The sequence below is a fragment of the Heliangelus exortis genome, chromosome 2 (assembly GCF_036169615.1).
Source record: "Heliangelus exortis chromosome 2, bHelExo1.hap1, whole genome shotgun sequence".
NCBI lineage: Eukaryota > Metazoa > Chordata > Aves > Apodiformes > Trochilidae > Heliangelus > Heliangelus exortis.
Window position 1 is genome coordinate 10,306,192 of NC_092423.1, and position 14,468 is coordinate 10,320,659.

The following is a 14,468-nucleotide window of genomic DNA, read 5'->3' on the forward strand; positions in this document are numbered from 1 at the left end:
GGAAAAGCTGCCTTTTGAAAGTATATTATTAAATGTCAAATTCATTTGAGACATGACCTGAAATCATTAGGTCTTTCTTTCTAAACTATCTGCATATGTGATGTTTGGCTTCCTATATGTGTTATTTTAAGATCAAAATGAAAACATTGAGAAAACACCAGGCTTTATTACAGTGTGTCATTTTTGAAAGAATGACTCAGACATTGATATTTAGGCTACTTTCAAGTCAAATATTTAAAGCTCACATCCTAACCATAAGCACATTTACTGACATATTGGAAGGTCACTGGAACATGAGAAGACAGAGAGAGAGGTCTGAGCAAAAGACCTACAATCTAAATATCTTCCACATTAGAGGAAAGGCAACTATAAGAAAACAGAACTATTTTCTTGTATTTTCATTAACGTTCCAAAAAGTTTCAGATGTATTAAAAATCAGGCCTGTGGCATTTTGCTCTTGAACATTAATATTTCATTAGGTGCAATGACTTTTCCTCCAGTTAAAAATGCCATTCAAATTGGCTGCTGTACTTACTCTTTTACTGTCACAATATAGCCGTATTCTTTCTCCTCTGAAGATTTCACTTCAAGTTGCAAGCCTTGTCCTGTATTTTTCTGAGGCTCTTTATAGGGGTTTTCATCCTGCATTAAAATGTTCTTAATCCAGTGGTGGGTCTCACTCGGGTCTTTGGAGTCAGATTCACTGATCTTTGGAGCTGTCAGTTCCCTTAAGATAGTCTCACTTTTTACATTTTCCACACCAGCGTTTATTTCTTCTGAAGAAGAGTCAATGTCTTCAGATTTCTTGGCTTCTGTCTTAACAGATTCTTCAGGTGCAAGGTCTTTATGTATATTTTCAGGTAATGCATTCTCATTCAGGAATTTAATCAGTTTTGCAGTGTTCTCCTGTATTAAAAGGATATAATTATTTTTAAAGCTAACCACAGGAATGTTATACTGAACAAAACCTGGATACAATCTATCAAACTCTTATTGATATGGTAGAGCCTAATCATACAAAACTCACATGCTAATTTTCTTAATTTCTATATGCTGCCAGACTAGGTAAGAACATAATATTTATTCAGTAATAGCAAAAGATCATTAAATTATACTGCTGTATTTTTGATAGTTTAATAAAGGCAAATACATTCTATAGTTAACAGTTACTTTCTTCTACAAATATCACAGAATCTAGATAGCCTTTTCACTGTTTTGAACAGCTGGAAGAATGTTATTTTCAGTGGGGTTTTTTCATGTGTCTATGTGGTATTGAGAATAAAACTTTGTTATGAAATAAGTTAATGAAAAGGAGAAATAATAGAAATATCCACCAAAATGCCTAAGTGTTGGGAATGGAGATATGCAGGCATCTTGGGTCATATACAGGAAAGGGAACAGGAATAAGCGATGACTTGTAGTTCACTTTCTCATCTCTAGAAATTATGACAAACTGTAAGTGATCCACTAAGCTTAACATATGATCAGAGAAAAAAAATCTGTCAAATAAATCAACATAATAAGCAAATGTGCAGAAGTCAAAACATGTGCCTGGAACAATTTGTTAGTTAGTCTCATTCTATAAGTGTACCGCAGCCAAGCATTTGGTATGAAATGATGGCTAATGGGCACTTTGTGCTCTGTGTCACAAGATATTCTTTTCTATCACTTCCCCTGTTCAAACTGTCACTAAGAAATTTATACATCGGATCCTCTGTAACCCTACTGTGAAAGTGTTTCATTCCTTGAAGAACTTCACGTGGGTGGCTACACATTGTCCATTCATGTGCTTTCCTTGCTTAGTAGAAGGGCAGCTACTAAAAAGATTTTACTGTGAACATAAGAGAGTTTGTCCAATCATGAGTCTTCCAGCGTTAGCTTTTGATAGACTATACAGTAGGAGAAGCTTCACAGCAGTTTTTAAAACGTGTCTTTGAGATTTTTCTGCTCCATGAAATGCAGAAAAAGAAAGAGGAATATGCCTAAAACTTGGTTGGATATGGAACACAATCTACAGGTTATGATTTAAAACTCATGAGGAATATTGTAAAAGAAATCTGTATTAAAATCATACAGTTGATGTTTCCACCTAGAGTATGATGTATATGCCTAGAGCTTTCAAAATGCCTCTGATATTTAATGATTTGGAAGACTAAGGGGTAAAGTGCAAAAAGTGAAGAATGACAGACCCCATGAAAGAAGAGGGTATTTTAAACCCTCCCACAAACACTTATACTCAGAGGGAATATGTTTATTCATCAGCTTCTGAAAATTACAGAGGTTATCTGAGCTAGGATGCTTACATTCCCCAGAACTCAGAGCCAAAGGACAAGTGAAAAAAAGGGTGATTTCAAGAACATCTCAATGCTCAAAATAACCCAAGGAAAAGTCTGAATTTATCTCAACTTTCGGATCTGTTACAAATCCTGTGTATTTACTAATAAAAGAAAGGCACAACAGGACTTTATTTTGGTTTTTTGCTCTGCAAAGCTCTTTGTGTCTTAGATTTGAATAAATGTTCATTAATATTTCAATGCATCAACAACAATATGCCTATGCTGTGATACTGAATTATATCTACTGAAGACAGACAACAGCCTTATGTTTCAGAAGTATGTTCTTGACCTTCACAGCATACAAACTTAATACTTTGAGACATAACACTTGTTTTCTTAAAATACTGGTACTCTACCTCTTTATCAGTTCTTGCACTGGCTTCATGCACTCCATTGTCTGTAGGATATAAAAAGCAGAAACATATAGTCATGAAGGGAAAACATATATAAAACAAACACTGCTTATAGACTGTTTTGTAGTGGTGGCCTTTTCATACAATTTAAACATTAAGACATCAAAGCTGAAAGGGCAGAGTAAAGAGCACTGTACAATTCAGTATTGTTGTTCTAACCCTATTTTGATAGCAAATTAATGCAAGATCAATAGACAGAGTACTTCAAAAGCCAATGTAATTGTGTTATTTTGCTAATTAAGTGTCCAATCTTCATATCAGATTGTTATCTAAGGAAAAAAACACCAAAAAAATAAAACGGTACTAGCTCGCTGCATGGAAATTTAAAGTCAAAGGAAACACAAACATTCTGAATACACATTTTGAGGGAAGAATATGACTTTTTTCAATATATGTCCTCTACCTAAATCACTTTGCAGTTTAACTACAGTGCAGTGTGTAGCCACATCATAAACCTCAGTCAGATAATGCTGGCTTTTTGGTTTATGAACTGAACTGCATCTCACTCATTTCCCCCAATTTGATTCAGGACAAACCCTCATGTCTGCTCATTTTAATCTATAAAAAGAACTGATAATTAAAATACCCAGAATATCTCTGACTAGGAAGGACTTCAAAATATTGCCATGCAAAAAGACAATAAGTTAAAATAAGTTTATCACTTATAGCGTATGTTTTTGGTGTCCTAGATATCATAACATTCTGAAAATAGAGGTTTGGTAATATCTATGTCCCACTGTGTTATGAATTCACTAATGGCAATTACTGTAGCTCCTGAATCTGCATCACCAGGAAACTATGTGTCCAGACAGAAGCAAATAACATTAAGAACTCCTTTATTTCCCTAGGCAGGAAAGGGAACAGGTAGTTCTCTACTTGTACTTGTCTAAGACTGTCTTCTGTCAGTAACTGTAGCACACTAAGAACGATTATCTGTAAAACAGTTTTCCCCCACATATTTCAAAATATATTCTTGGAACGTAATCACTTTTCATTATCATTTTGCTTAAATATCTCATTTTCAAGAAAGGGAAATGAGACCACACAGCATAAAGTAATTTCTATTTCATTATAAGTAGGTGTGTAGATTTATCTTGTTTGTGAAGGTTGAAGACCAAGGGTTCAAAAAAAGATGTAATTTCAATGAATAGAGTATCTGCTGTAAAAAAGAAAACAACAACAGCCTTCAGGGAAAAATAAATTTCCCTCCTGTCCTCTTTAAGAGTCTAGCACCATTGTGAAACAACAAAGCAAAACTAGGGTAGCTATCTTTCCCTGTACTTAACTCCCAGACTTAATACCTGGTATGTTGATACTGTTTTCCATTAATCCAGTCTGAATCTCTGCCCTGCCTTGAGAATGTTCTTTTTTCATCTGTGCTCCTGTTTTGTCTTCTTTAGTTTTTCCAGCAGCCTCCTCCACACCTTCCTGAATGCCAGCTGTCTGAATTGCAGTGGCGATTGTATCAGCGATCTCATCCAGTTCTCTCGAGCTGAGATTCTCCACGCTGACCTGGTGTTTTTCTAGGTCCTTCAGTACATCTTTAATAAGTGTCTCTGCATTGCAAAACAACATAAGCACAAGATTCAGCTGTATATAAGAAGCACATGTACTTGTATCAGTAAGTTGCTTTCATGTTTTCTACAAGAGCTTTTCCTTCATGGAGAACATGCTTTCCGAAAGAATGCATACACATCCAAGCTGCCAGCTTTACAGAAAATGAAGTATTTTAAATGGATATTAGATTTTATGACAAGGGGAATGTATGCCAGGCACTGGGTGATGCATGCCATCTACAAGCCAGTAAATTTCCCTTGGGGTAAAAAATTGTTGCTTTTTCTTTACAAGAGGAGGATTTTTTCCTAGTTTAGAGCAACTCAAAATGCAGAAGACAAGTGTTAAGGCAGGGTAAACATTTTAGCTGCACTAAGATATCATGAACAATGCTACGGTTTATTTGAGGTTAAAGATCAGTTTTCCTTATTGATTTGGGTTTTGCAAGATAAATACCTTTAAAGAGCTCTGTGGGGGAAAAAATTTAAAAAAAAAAAAAAAAAAAAAAAAAAAAAAAAAAAAAAAAAAAGCCATGAGTGGATATGGGTATAGGTCCATTAACTACCTGGATATTTAATAGAAAAACCTTCTAAACTGCATTTATTAATCTATAATGCTAAACATAGGGCTTACTCTAGCATAGAAAAATCAGTTTCAAAAACATCCCTCTTCTGCTTATTCATGCTGATCAGGAATTCAGTATACATGTACGTGTGCATAGCATGCAAGCAAGAAAACTCACATAGTATTATTTAAAAGGAGGAAGACATAGATTGCTTTTAAATCTGTTAAATGTATGAGTTCATATTTAAGAAGTTTGAAGGCAGCATCCAACCCTTTTTTTTTTAAGTAACATTACACTCTTCCTGTTAATCCCTGTGGCTGGACACCACCATCATCTGTAAACAAGATTTTGGCACTATGCTGACAGCTTCCAGGCTTACATAGAGGTGAACTAAAAAGTAGTTGTGCGAAGGAAAACCACTACAAGAAAAATGGCTAAAGAGAGGGTTTTATTTCTCACAACAATAAAGAGGAATTAGTTCTAGACTATTCTTCTCCAGGGAGGAGGCAGTAAAGCATCTGATTTTGCAGGGATATAAGAATCAAGGCTCATTTGTCATTGAAAAAAGAGGCCAAGACCTTGGACATGACCATCTTTTTATGGGCCTCACAATGTTAGCTGAAGAGTTTAGAGACTGCAGGTGACCATCAGCTTTTCAATGTCTTCTCAGGACAGAGATTAATGTCCTCTAACCTGTCCATAATTCACCTACTAAGCTGCAAGGTTTCCATATTCCCTAACCTAATTAGTCAAAATAAAACAAGATAAATTAAGCAGTTTAAATAGTAGGTTTACTGTGAGGCAAAGAAAGGGGAACATAGGGAAGGTGGTTCTTTGAGGTACTTTCTCTTCCAGGTTACAAGGATACATCTTTCCAATAATCAACCATTCTGAAATTCCAAAATTCTTCTTATTTCATTCTAACATTCAGCTCAGGTTGTGTGCTGTGAACTTTTACTACAAAAACATTGCTTTAAATACACTTCGGTGTCGCTATCAATAAAAGGTTAAATCAATGATGCTTTTTCAAACCAGCAGTGAACAAAGATTATGGTACTGTACTCAAATAGCACAATGTTTTAACCAGGAAAGCAAGTGCTCAGTGATGACAGTCAAAGACTTAATCATATGACCTATGCCTGCTTTCTAGACATAACACATTGAAAAGAGTGCAATTCAGTTACTGCGATTTTCAAGCCATTAGAAAACATCAAGAAATTTATAAACTTCTTTCTGAATTAATGAAAACAGTTCAAAACCACATGAGGCTAGTAGTGCTGATGTTACTTAAGAGTCCTGAAAGTTATCTCTGTTCTGAACACGGGACCAAGATTCTTAAAATACAGTGAGAGTAAATCAGGAATGCCATGAAGTTTTTAGCAAAATTCAGACTTTCAAGAAAAATACCAGCAAAGGGAACAGCATAAGAGCAATTATGTCACTGATTGTAAAATATGCAAACTATATTCATTCCTTTAAGATCAAAAAAGTTAGTTCAAGATACAAGAACTTAGTGGCAGAGCTAAGTAATTCAAAATTCTGATTTGAAAAAATCATCAGCCTGAGGTTTCCAAGCTGTAAACCTCAGACAAATAATTCGCATCTGCAGTCACCTGTTAAATTTTACTTAAGCTAGTCACTGGCCATTTCATCAATATTTGAATAAAAATCTTAAAACATAATTATATTCTGGGACATATATAATTAAAAGAGCTATATTAATGTAGCGCTACTGGATTTTTGCTTATTTTAGTTGTTTCACAGCCAGCTGTCAAGACCAACTACTGAGCTACTTAACAACATGCAGTAATATAGCCTTGCCATTTCCATTCCATTTAATTTTCTTCAAACTAACTTTTCTCTGTTGTGATTATCTCAACCTAGTCTCATCTCTCCAGTCTACTTCCACAGTCAATAACAAAGTAGTCTCAAACTCCAGCAAAATGGAAATGAGGGAACAAGGTGGGAAACCACACAAGAACATGAATGGTCACAAGCCCTGCTCCAGATGATACTACCCCAGGCTTACTGCAGGTCCTTCTGGCTCATAGAGACAGAGGAGTCTCCTGGTCCTCTGGTGTTGTTATTTCTGTGCTGGTCAATGCCATCAGGACACAGTTCATCAAATGAACTCCTAAATATAGACTTGCACCAATGTGACTAAATAGTAGGCAGTATATGCTACCATTACTGATCAGCTACAAGCAGGACTTAAAATGTCAAGAACCAAAGGCAATAACCAAAGCTAGTAAAGAGGAACATCATGTATTCAGTCTACCAGGAGGAACAGTCATCAAAACATCCACAGCAGCCTGGTGAAATGTAGGTCTATGTAATGAGTCTTGCTAACTTGATGTGGTTACTGATAGGATGTTAACACGTGTCCACTTCTTATCACAGCACTTGTCTGCATTTGTATGTGTTTGCAGATTATTGGGTAAGGCTGATAGACAAATGTCAGTGAATCTTTTTTCAAATAACCTTGTGTCAGTTCAAGGAATTATATGAATTTCTTAAAAAGAGAAAATATTGATGGAAATAAAAAAGCAGGTGGCTATTGCAATGGCATATCACTTAAGGAACACATGTACTCAAAAATGCACCTGGAACTGTGCACAGCCTTTATGCTCTTTTACTGACCTCTTTTACACAGTTACTAATGTTTCACAGGTCTTGTACTGTAAACCAGATTTCTCCCTTAGCTCCAGCTTCAGAACTCAAGAATGCAGGTTGTCTTTCCATGTTACTGTTGTATGGTGTCGTAACAGTAAAGGCACATATATCTTACGTGATATAATTTTTAATATCAACTTCACCAGTGGAATTTCTCTAGTACATAACAAAAGCACCTTAGCAAGGGAAAACAGCTTTTTATTGTACAGCTCCTAAATCATGCTCCATACTCTACTAACTGCCAAATCCAGCTTGCCTGACAACTGAGTGTTATGGCAGCAATAACTTAGCTGGCAGTCACACTGGGTGGTCTGTCTTCTTCTACCTATCACCCACTAACCAGATATTCTCTGTACTCAGCAACTGAGTACCACATAGACTGCTGACTACAGCTTTGACAAGACAGAGGCCATACCACAATATCTTCACAAATGTGTAAGGACTTGTGGTTTGTTTTTTTGGGGGGAGGGAAAAGAAAAAAAAAAAAAAAAAAGAAAGAAATCTAAATCACTACTTCTTTGACCTTTCCAAAGGAACATAGAGATGCATTCTGTAATATTTAATACAACAAAAATGAGTAGATTGGAACAAAATAGTGAAAACTGAGCCAAATCCTACATGCAGCTGGTGCAGAAGCTGTATTAGTGATTTCACTATTGCATGATGATGGCAAAGGCAGTACCCACATATGTCATGTTATGCATAGGGGTAAATAGTTTCCAAATCTGATAGAAAAATAGCTCCACATTTCCTTCTCTGGTGTTTCTCCATCAGGGTGCCTTGTTAACTGATTTATCTGCCACGGTTTTGCAGCAATTCTCAGTGCTAATCTGCTCTGTACCTTCTGGATTGTTCTCCCAGTCAAGTGACACCATCTGAACCTGCATCAGATGCAGCAGAGAATGGAGCTCACATGACTGCACCCCGTGCTTCCCTATTTTTGAACAGTTTTGTGGTTTAGAGGATTTGAGAGAGAAAACCCACAAGGGTACAAAAATACTGAAGCACAATAGAGACTGGAGAAAGGTTAAAAGCAGGAAGAGCTGGCACAGTCACCTGGGAAATCTGAATCCAAACCATCCTCACTCTGATGGACAGCATTGGTACCAATGAATATGCTGGCATCTGTCCTCACTGCTTGCTTACGAGACTAATAAGTGGCTCAAAAATGCAAAGAAAACTATATTTCTTACACAAATGATTCATAATTTTGTATCTATGCAACATTTAAAAGCTAATGCAATAGAAGGTGTTCCTACAGGGCTCATTATGTATCTGAAGTCAAAGCAGTACAACCCAATGAATTGTGAAACATGTTATTCCCTCTAAGTGTTAAGCATTTTTTTCCCAGTTGGCTCCTACTAAGAAAGGTGAAGTGGAACAGCTGGAGGATAATGAAACCAGCATGTGCCTAGTTTGTTTTGAGTCTAGGAACAAAATTGTCTAACCTGTGCAAGAGCCTCACAGTGCCACCTGGATTTGATTTCACATTATAGTGTGTTCCTTGAAACCTATTATCTCTGGGCACCATACCAAGAAGACTTTCACTTCTGAGCATCCTTTAGATTGCAAGCATTATCTTTCCTGTATTGCAACTTTGAGATTTCTGTGTATTGTTGTTTTCTTAAAGGAAATAACACACACACCAAAAAAAAAAAAAAAAATTAAAAAAAAAAAATCAAACTTTATGGGTGATAATAACTACACAAGGGATTCAAAGGAACCCTCTTACATGCCACCAAAATCCACTGGGATAGGGGTGACCACAGTGTAACTGCTTGGCAATGTCTGAGGATCAGTTCTTTCATCTGTGAGGCATTCTGACCTGGCTGGAATAGCATCAATACACTAGTTTAAAGAGACAGTGAAGTGAATTAGTTATTTTCTAAACTCTACCTGATCCCCAGCCATGATATGAAGACCCAGAGAGTCAGAGAATCATTGAATAATTTGGTTTGGAAGGGACTTCCAAAGGTCATATAGTCCACCCCCCCTGCAGTAAACAGGGACATCCTCAAATAGATCAGGTTGTTTGGAGCCTCATCAAGTCTCACTTTGGATATCTACAGGGATGACACCTCAACTACCTCCCTGGGCAACTGGCTCTATTTTCCCACTAACCTCATGGTAAAGAGCTTTCTCCTCACATCCAGTCTAAATCATCCCATCTTGTCTTAAAAAGCAGCACTTAAAATCTATTGGGGCATCCCATGAGATGTTATACTCCATCTTCATTTAAATATTTGTCAGACTACCTTGTACAAAAGAAATCAGGATCTGGTCATAGCTAAGCTGCATTAGCAAAAAAAAAAAAAAAAAAAAAAAAGATCAAAATCCTTCAAATGGGCTGCATGTTATTGAATATGGAGCTACAAGTAGCTCTAACCCAACCTTTATTATTATATGTCCACCTTATCTACATCAATAGACTCCTCCCTTCTGTGTCCTGTGCCAGAATTTAGCTCAGTGATAATTACTGTGTCTAACTTTGAATTTTACCTATGATCTTTGAATTTCTAGTTCAATACAGAAAGAGAAGGAACAAACCCAGAAATTTTTGTATTACTTCTATATAGTTCTATATAGTTCTATTACTTCTATATGTGGGATGCAGAAAAATTTGACAGCAAAGATACACCCATAATTACATGTTTGTAAAATCCTTTGATAAGATAACAGTTACATAAATGTTATGTCCTAATGAGTGCCATATATTTCTCCATGCATATGGAATGTAGGTGGTAGAATGTGGGCAGGTATTTGCAGGGAAAGAGTAGCTAGAATGGTCAACATTATTACTGTGAGTATTACAGTAGAAAGATACAAATATGCCAATACTAGGAGATATATCAGAACATCTAATTTTTTTTTTTTCCCCTCCAGAAATGTTCAGTGAACATGAAGGAAACTTTGAATAAGTTAAAATAATCAAATAGTAACTTTACCATCCACTACACTCAGAGGAACCTTTGCATCATCCTGGGAAGCAGATTTATGATTCAGCATCTCAGGGGTTGGACGCAGCAGTGCAGACACATGTTTAGGCTGGAACAGCTTCTTCATTTTAAAATCTTCTCCTTTGCCTTTGGAAAAAGTTCCATCAAAAGGACTGACTTGTGAAGAGTAGACCCTATCAGCATAAATGTGAGGCTCTTTAGTCCTGCTGTGAGAGCTTTTATCGTTGCTTTGTGCTGACAGGTTCTGAGTGATGTATGTATGCAGTGCAGCCAGCAGAGCTTTTTGGTCAAGCCCCAATTCTGATTCTGGTAAGAATTTATCTGTTTGAGGCTGGCTGAAGGTCCTCCCACGGAGATTTTCAGCGTGCTCTTGATGAGATGTTGATGCTTGGGCCAAAGGAGCTGCTCCTTCTTTGGGTTTTTGCATCATGTAGTACCTGATGGGATCATTGTAGATGTAGCTCTAGAGAGAAAGCAGAATATGGAGAAGAGGAATTGGTCATTATTGCTTTGTAATTTTTATTATGCAGGAATTTTTGTTATGTGGGCATAACCTGTAGGGTTTTACCAGTCAGGAAAACAGTTAGAATCAATAATGCTTAGGCAGACTGTAAACCTCAAACTGGAAAGTTTTTCTTTTTAATACTTTAATAAACTGTTTCACAACATTAGTAAAAAGCAGAGGAAGAGATTACAGAGAGAGAAATAAAATCCAAAGTTGATTTTAGCAGTTATGCACTGTTTGTATTCAGCTGGAAAAAGAAAATTTAATTAAGCCTTTCCCTTTGTTTTTTACTAGATTTCTATAAACATATTTTTCTTCCAGTTTAGTTGCCAAAAATCTAGCAAGTAAACCAAAATGTAATTTTTTAAGTAACACTGAGAAAACTAAGCAATTATTTTGTACAAATAAAATGTTTATTTTTATTTAAAAAGTCAGATTGCCTTAATCTTTGATTTTTTTCACTACATTAAATCTCTGATTACTATGTCCTTTAACAGTATAATGAAATGCAAAGAGAGCCATTAAATTGGTTTTGAGTACCTCAATTACTCTTAAGTAAAACAACTTTTAAAGCCCTCCCTGGAAGTGCTCCAGGGCAGGTTGGATAGGGCTTTGAACAACCTTATCTAGTGGAAGGTGTCCCCTTATCTAGTGGAAGGTGTCCCTGCCCAAAGAAGGAGAGTGATGATCTATAAAGTGCCTTCCAACCCAAACCATTCCATGATTCTATGATTCTAGAAGTCTAATTCAGCAAATTAGACAAAAATTTATAAAATGTATAGCATGGTAAAACCATGTTTTCATTGAAAAACTGCAGGGGAAAAAAGTAAAAAATTTGGGCTGTTACTAGATGTTTCTGGTTGTAATTTCAGATTTTAAGTGGGAATCTAGCACTGCAAAACAACATCTGTTTTCACAGACCCTTTTTTTTTTGATGATGATATTTAGTTTTGAGGACAAAATCTAAACTACCTTAAGGGCTTTAAACCTCCATCCAGCACATTAAAAAATAAACCCATTGATTAATATCATATTTACTATAATTTAATCCTAGAAACCATTTTTGTTACAATAAAAATGCGAAGGCAGAATTTTTTTCTTAAAAAAGTGGTTCCACCCTCCCAAATAATTTTTAAAAGACCTTTTCCTTTACTCCCTGCTAAATACGAATTCAAATTTACTTATATTCAGAATTATTTCAATTGGATTCTTTGTTTATAATTTCTTCAGAACACTTCAGTGAAGTTGCACCCTATGGTGTATATATTTTGAAAGATGGCTCTTGCTTCTCAGCAGTGGTTTCTTGGTTGAATTGTCATACAAAATGCATTACAAGTTGGGAAACTTAGGACAGGGTTAATGTCAGCAGTTATGATAGAAATTATAGTGGACTAATGGTGTCCTTGGGCACTGATAGTATAACAGTTTAGGACAGAAAGAGCTGCAAAACATAGAGAGAATGCAGAGACTATGTATCCCAGAGGAGAGCAATAAGTAGACTTTGTCCAGAAAAATTGTTATTTATATACTTACTCATAAACTTTTTAAGGGCAAAAATAGGTAAGGCTGATAATCTACTCCAGAGTTGAAAAAAAAAAAAATCAGATTTTATCTAGTTCTTTATTTATGGACAATAATTTTGCTCTCCACCTGCACAATTTTGCATCTTCTGTCAGCTGATTTTATAAGACTCATTCATGCTTGTTTTCCAAGATGGTTATCCTCCCCCTGAGTAATTATTGAAGTTCAATCCCTGATTCCAAGTAATGATTTGTAGATTTGTAGATTTATGTCTTGTGTGACTTTATTACAGAAAAAAAAAAAAAAAAAAAAGGCCCTGGCTGCTCTGGATTGTGATCCACCAATGCAAGGCTTTTGACTTGACTTCTATAGGTGGTCTTTAACACAGAAATATGTCTTGCTAAGAAATTGGGCCAGATTAAGACAGTGTCAAAGCCTATGAAGCTAGAGATGAAGCAGCTTTGTTTATGAAATATTTTAAAGTCCCCTGGGAACTGTATCTAACAACAGCAACGTAGCTCTGGTTCCATGCACCAAGTGCAAGGTGTGCACTGCTCTGATCAATACCAGGAGGGGAGCCAGTTGTCAAAATACAACTGCAATGATGTTTACATATTTAATAGCAAATCCTAGATGTGAAAAACTACTTGTTGTATGTATTTATCTCTCATTTTTTAACAGGTCTTTCCATGCAGTAATGGACTCTTCATGATATCCACTCCCTAGAAAGAAATGCAGAAGATGACATAAAGCAGTCCCAGACAGTTAGCAGAGAATTCTCATAAACTGTTGTCTCCCTTTCCCCCCTGTACTCTCTACCTTGCCACATTTTGAAGGACCTGCTGGGGACAAGGCAAGGTAGAACAAGGAGATGGGAAAGAGAGAAACATGATGGGGGTAGAGGACATTCCCCGTTCAGCGATGGAAAGATGTTAAGGCAGCTCAACCCAGCTTGTGTAACTATACCCTAATTTGGATCTCGGTCCTACACCAAGTTGCCTCTTTTGCCTCTAAAAATTTGCTATTAAATCATGTCTTAGGGGGAGCAACGCTACTAGACACTCTCAAACCACATGTGAAAGATTAGGGTCAGGAGATGAGGGCTGGCTTTTGATGAGCTGTTGAACAAGTCCAAATATCTTTTAATATTAACAAATCTGTGACTTCCTGCTCTTGCAGACAACAAGCACATCAAGATAGAAAACACAGCAAAAACACCAAGTGGTTACACAAATTGGACAGAAGTGCCAGTCCTGGGCTCAGAGCTGTTCCTCTATCAGGAAGGGGAAGCCTCTCAGCAGCTTGACAGGTCACACTTCAGGTAGAAAGGGATGAAATATGAAAAGTTATAATTAAAGTACAGCACCGACAGCTCAGCTCTCTTCACAGCACATTCAGACACCAGCCCATCTGATGTGGCATAGTATGACTTAATTAAAGGGGTCTCACAGTGATATGGCTGTGTCCCTTCCTTGCCTCCTCAGCCCCATCTCAGACAAAACACAGCACCAAAAAAACATGTGCCAAGTGAAATATCCAAGGTGAAATCCAAGTAAAATTGCAGTGCAGGTAAATATAACCCTAGACTATAGGTTTGTGCTAACTGCCATGGGGAAAAAAAAAAAACATACATTTTTACAGGAAAAGATAGGATAAAAATATCTGTTAGACATCAATTAGAATCCAGTGACAATTTACATCTCAAGTTATTAATAACAGCTTCAGACCACTCTGATAATCTTATTTTAAGTGTTTTTGCAATCTGACGCCCTGAACATGGACATTACGGGGTTGTCTTTCTTCAAAATTAAGTGGTGTATTCCATGGTAAGTGAAAAGAGTCTGTAAATTCCTCTGAAGGTGCTTTTGGAGAAGCTGCTAAAATTATGCACAAGCAGAGGGAGGCAGGCCACAGGTAAAAGTTAAAGAAAGAAAATTAATTTCT

At 36.5% G+C, this 14,468-nt stretch overlaps 1 protein-coding gene across 1 annotated transcript in view; it reads right to left on the reverse strand.

Moving 5' to 3' along the window:
- The window catches only part of PTPRN2 (protein tyrosine phosphatase receptor type N2), a 622,824-nt gene that overhangs the window by 382,526 nt on the left and 225,830 nt on the right, over nt 1-14,468 (reverse strand). Inside the window, exons 6-9 of the mRNA XM_071734753.1 lie at nt 10,487-10,961; nt 4,051-4,305; nt 2,693-2,733; nt 536-906 (exon numbers count right to left, since the gene is read on the reverse strand). Coding sequence (XP_071590854.1) covers nt 536-906; nt 2,693-2,733; nt 4,051-4,305; nt 10,487-10,961 — 1,142 coding nt within the window. The remainder of the gene's footprint in view (nt 1-535; nt 907-2,692; nt 2,734-4,050; nt 4,306-10,486; nt 10,962-14,468) is intronic.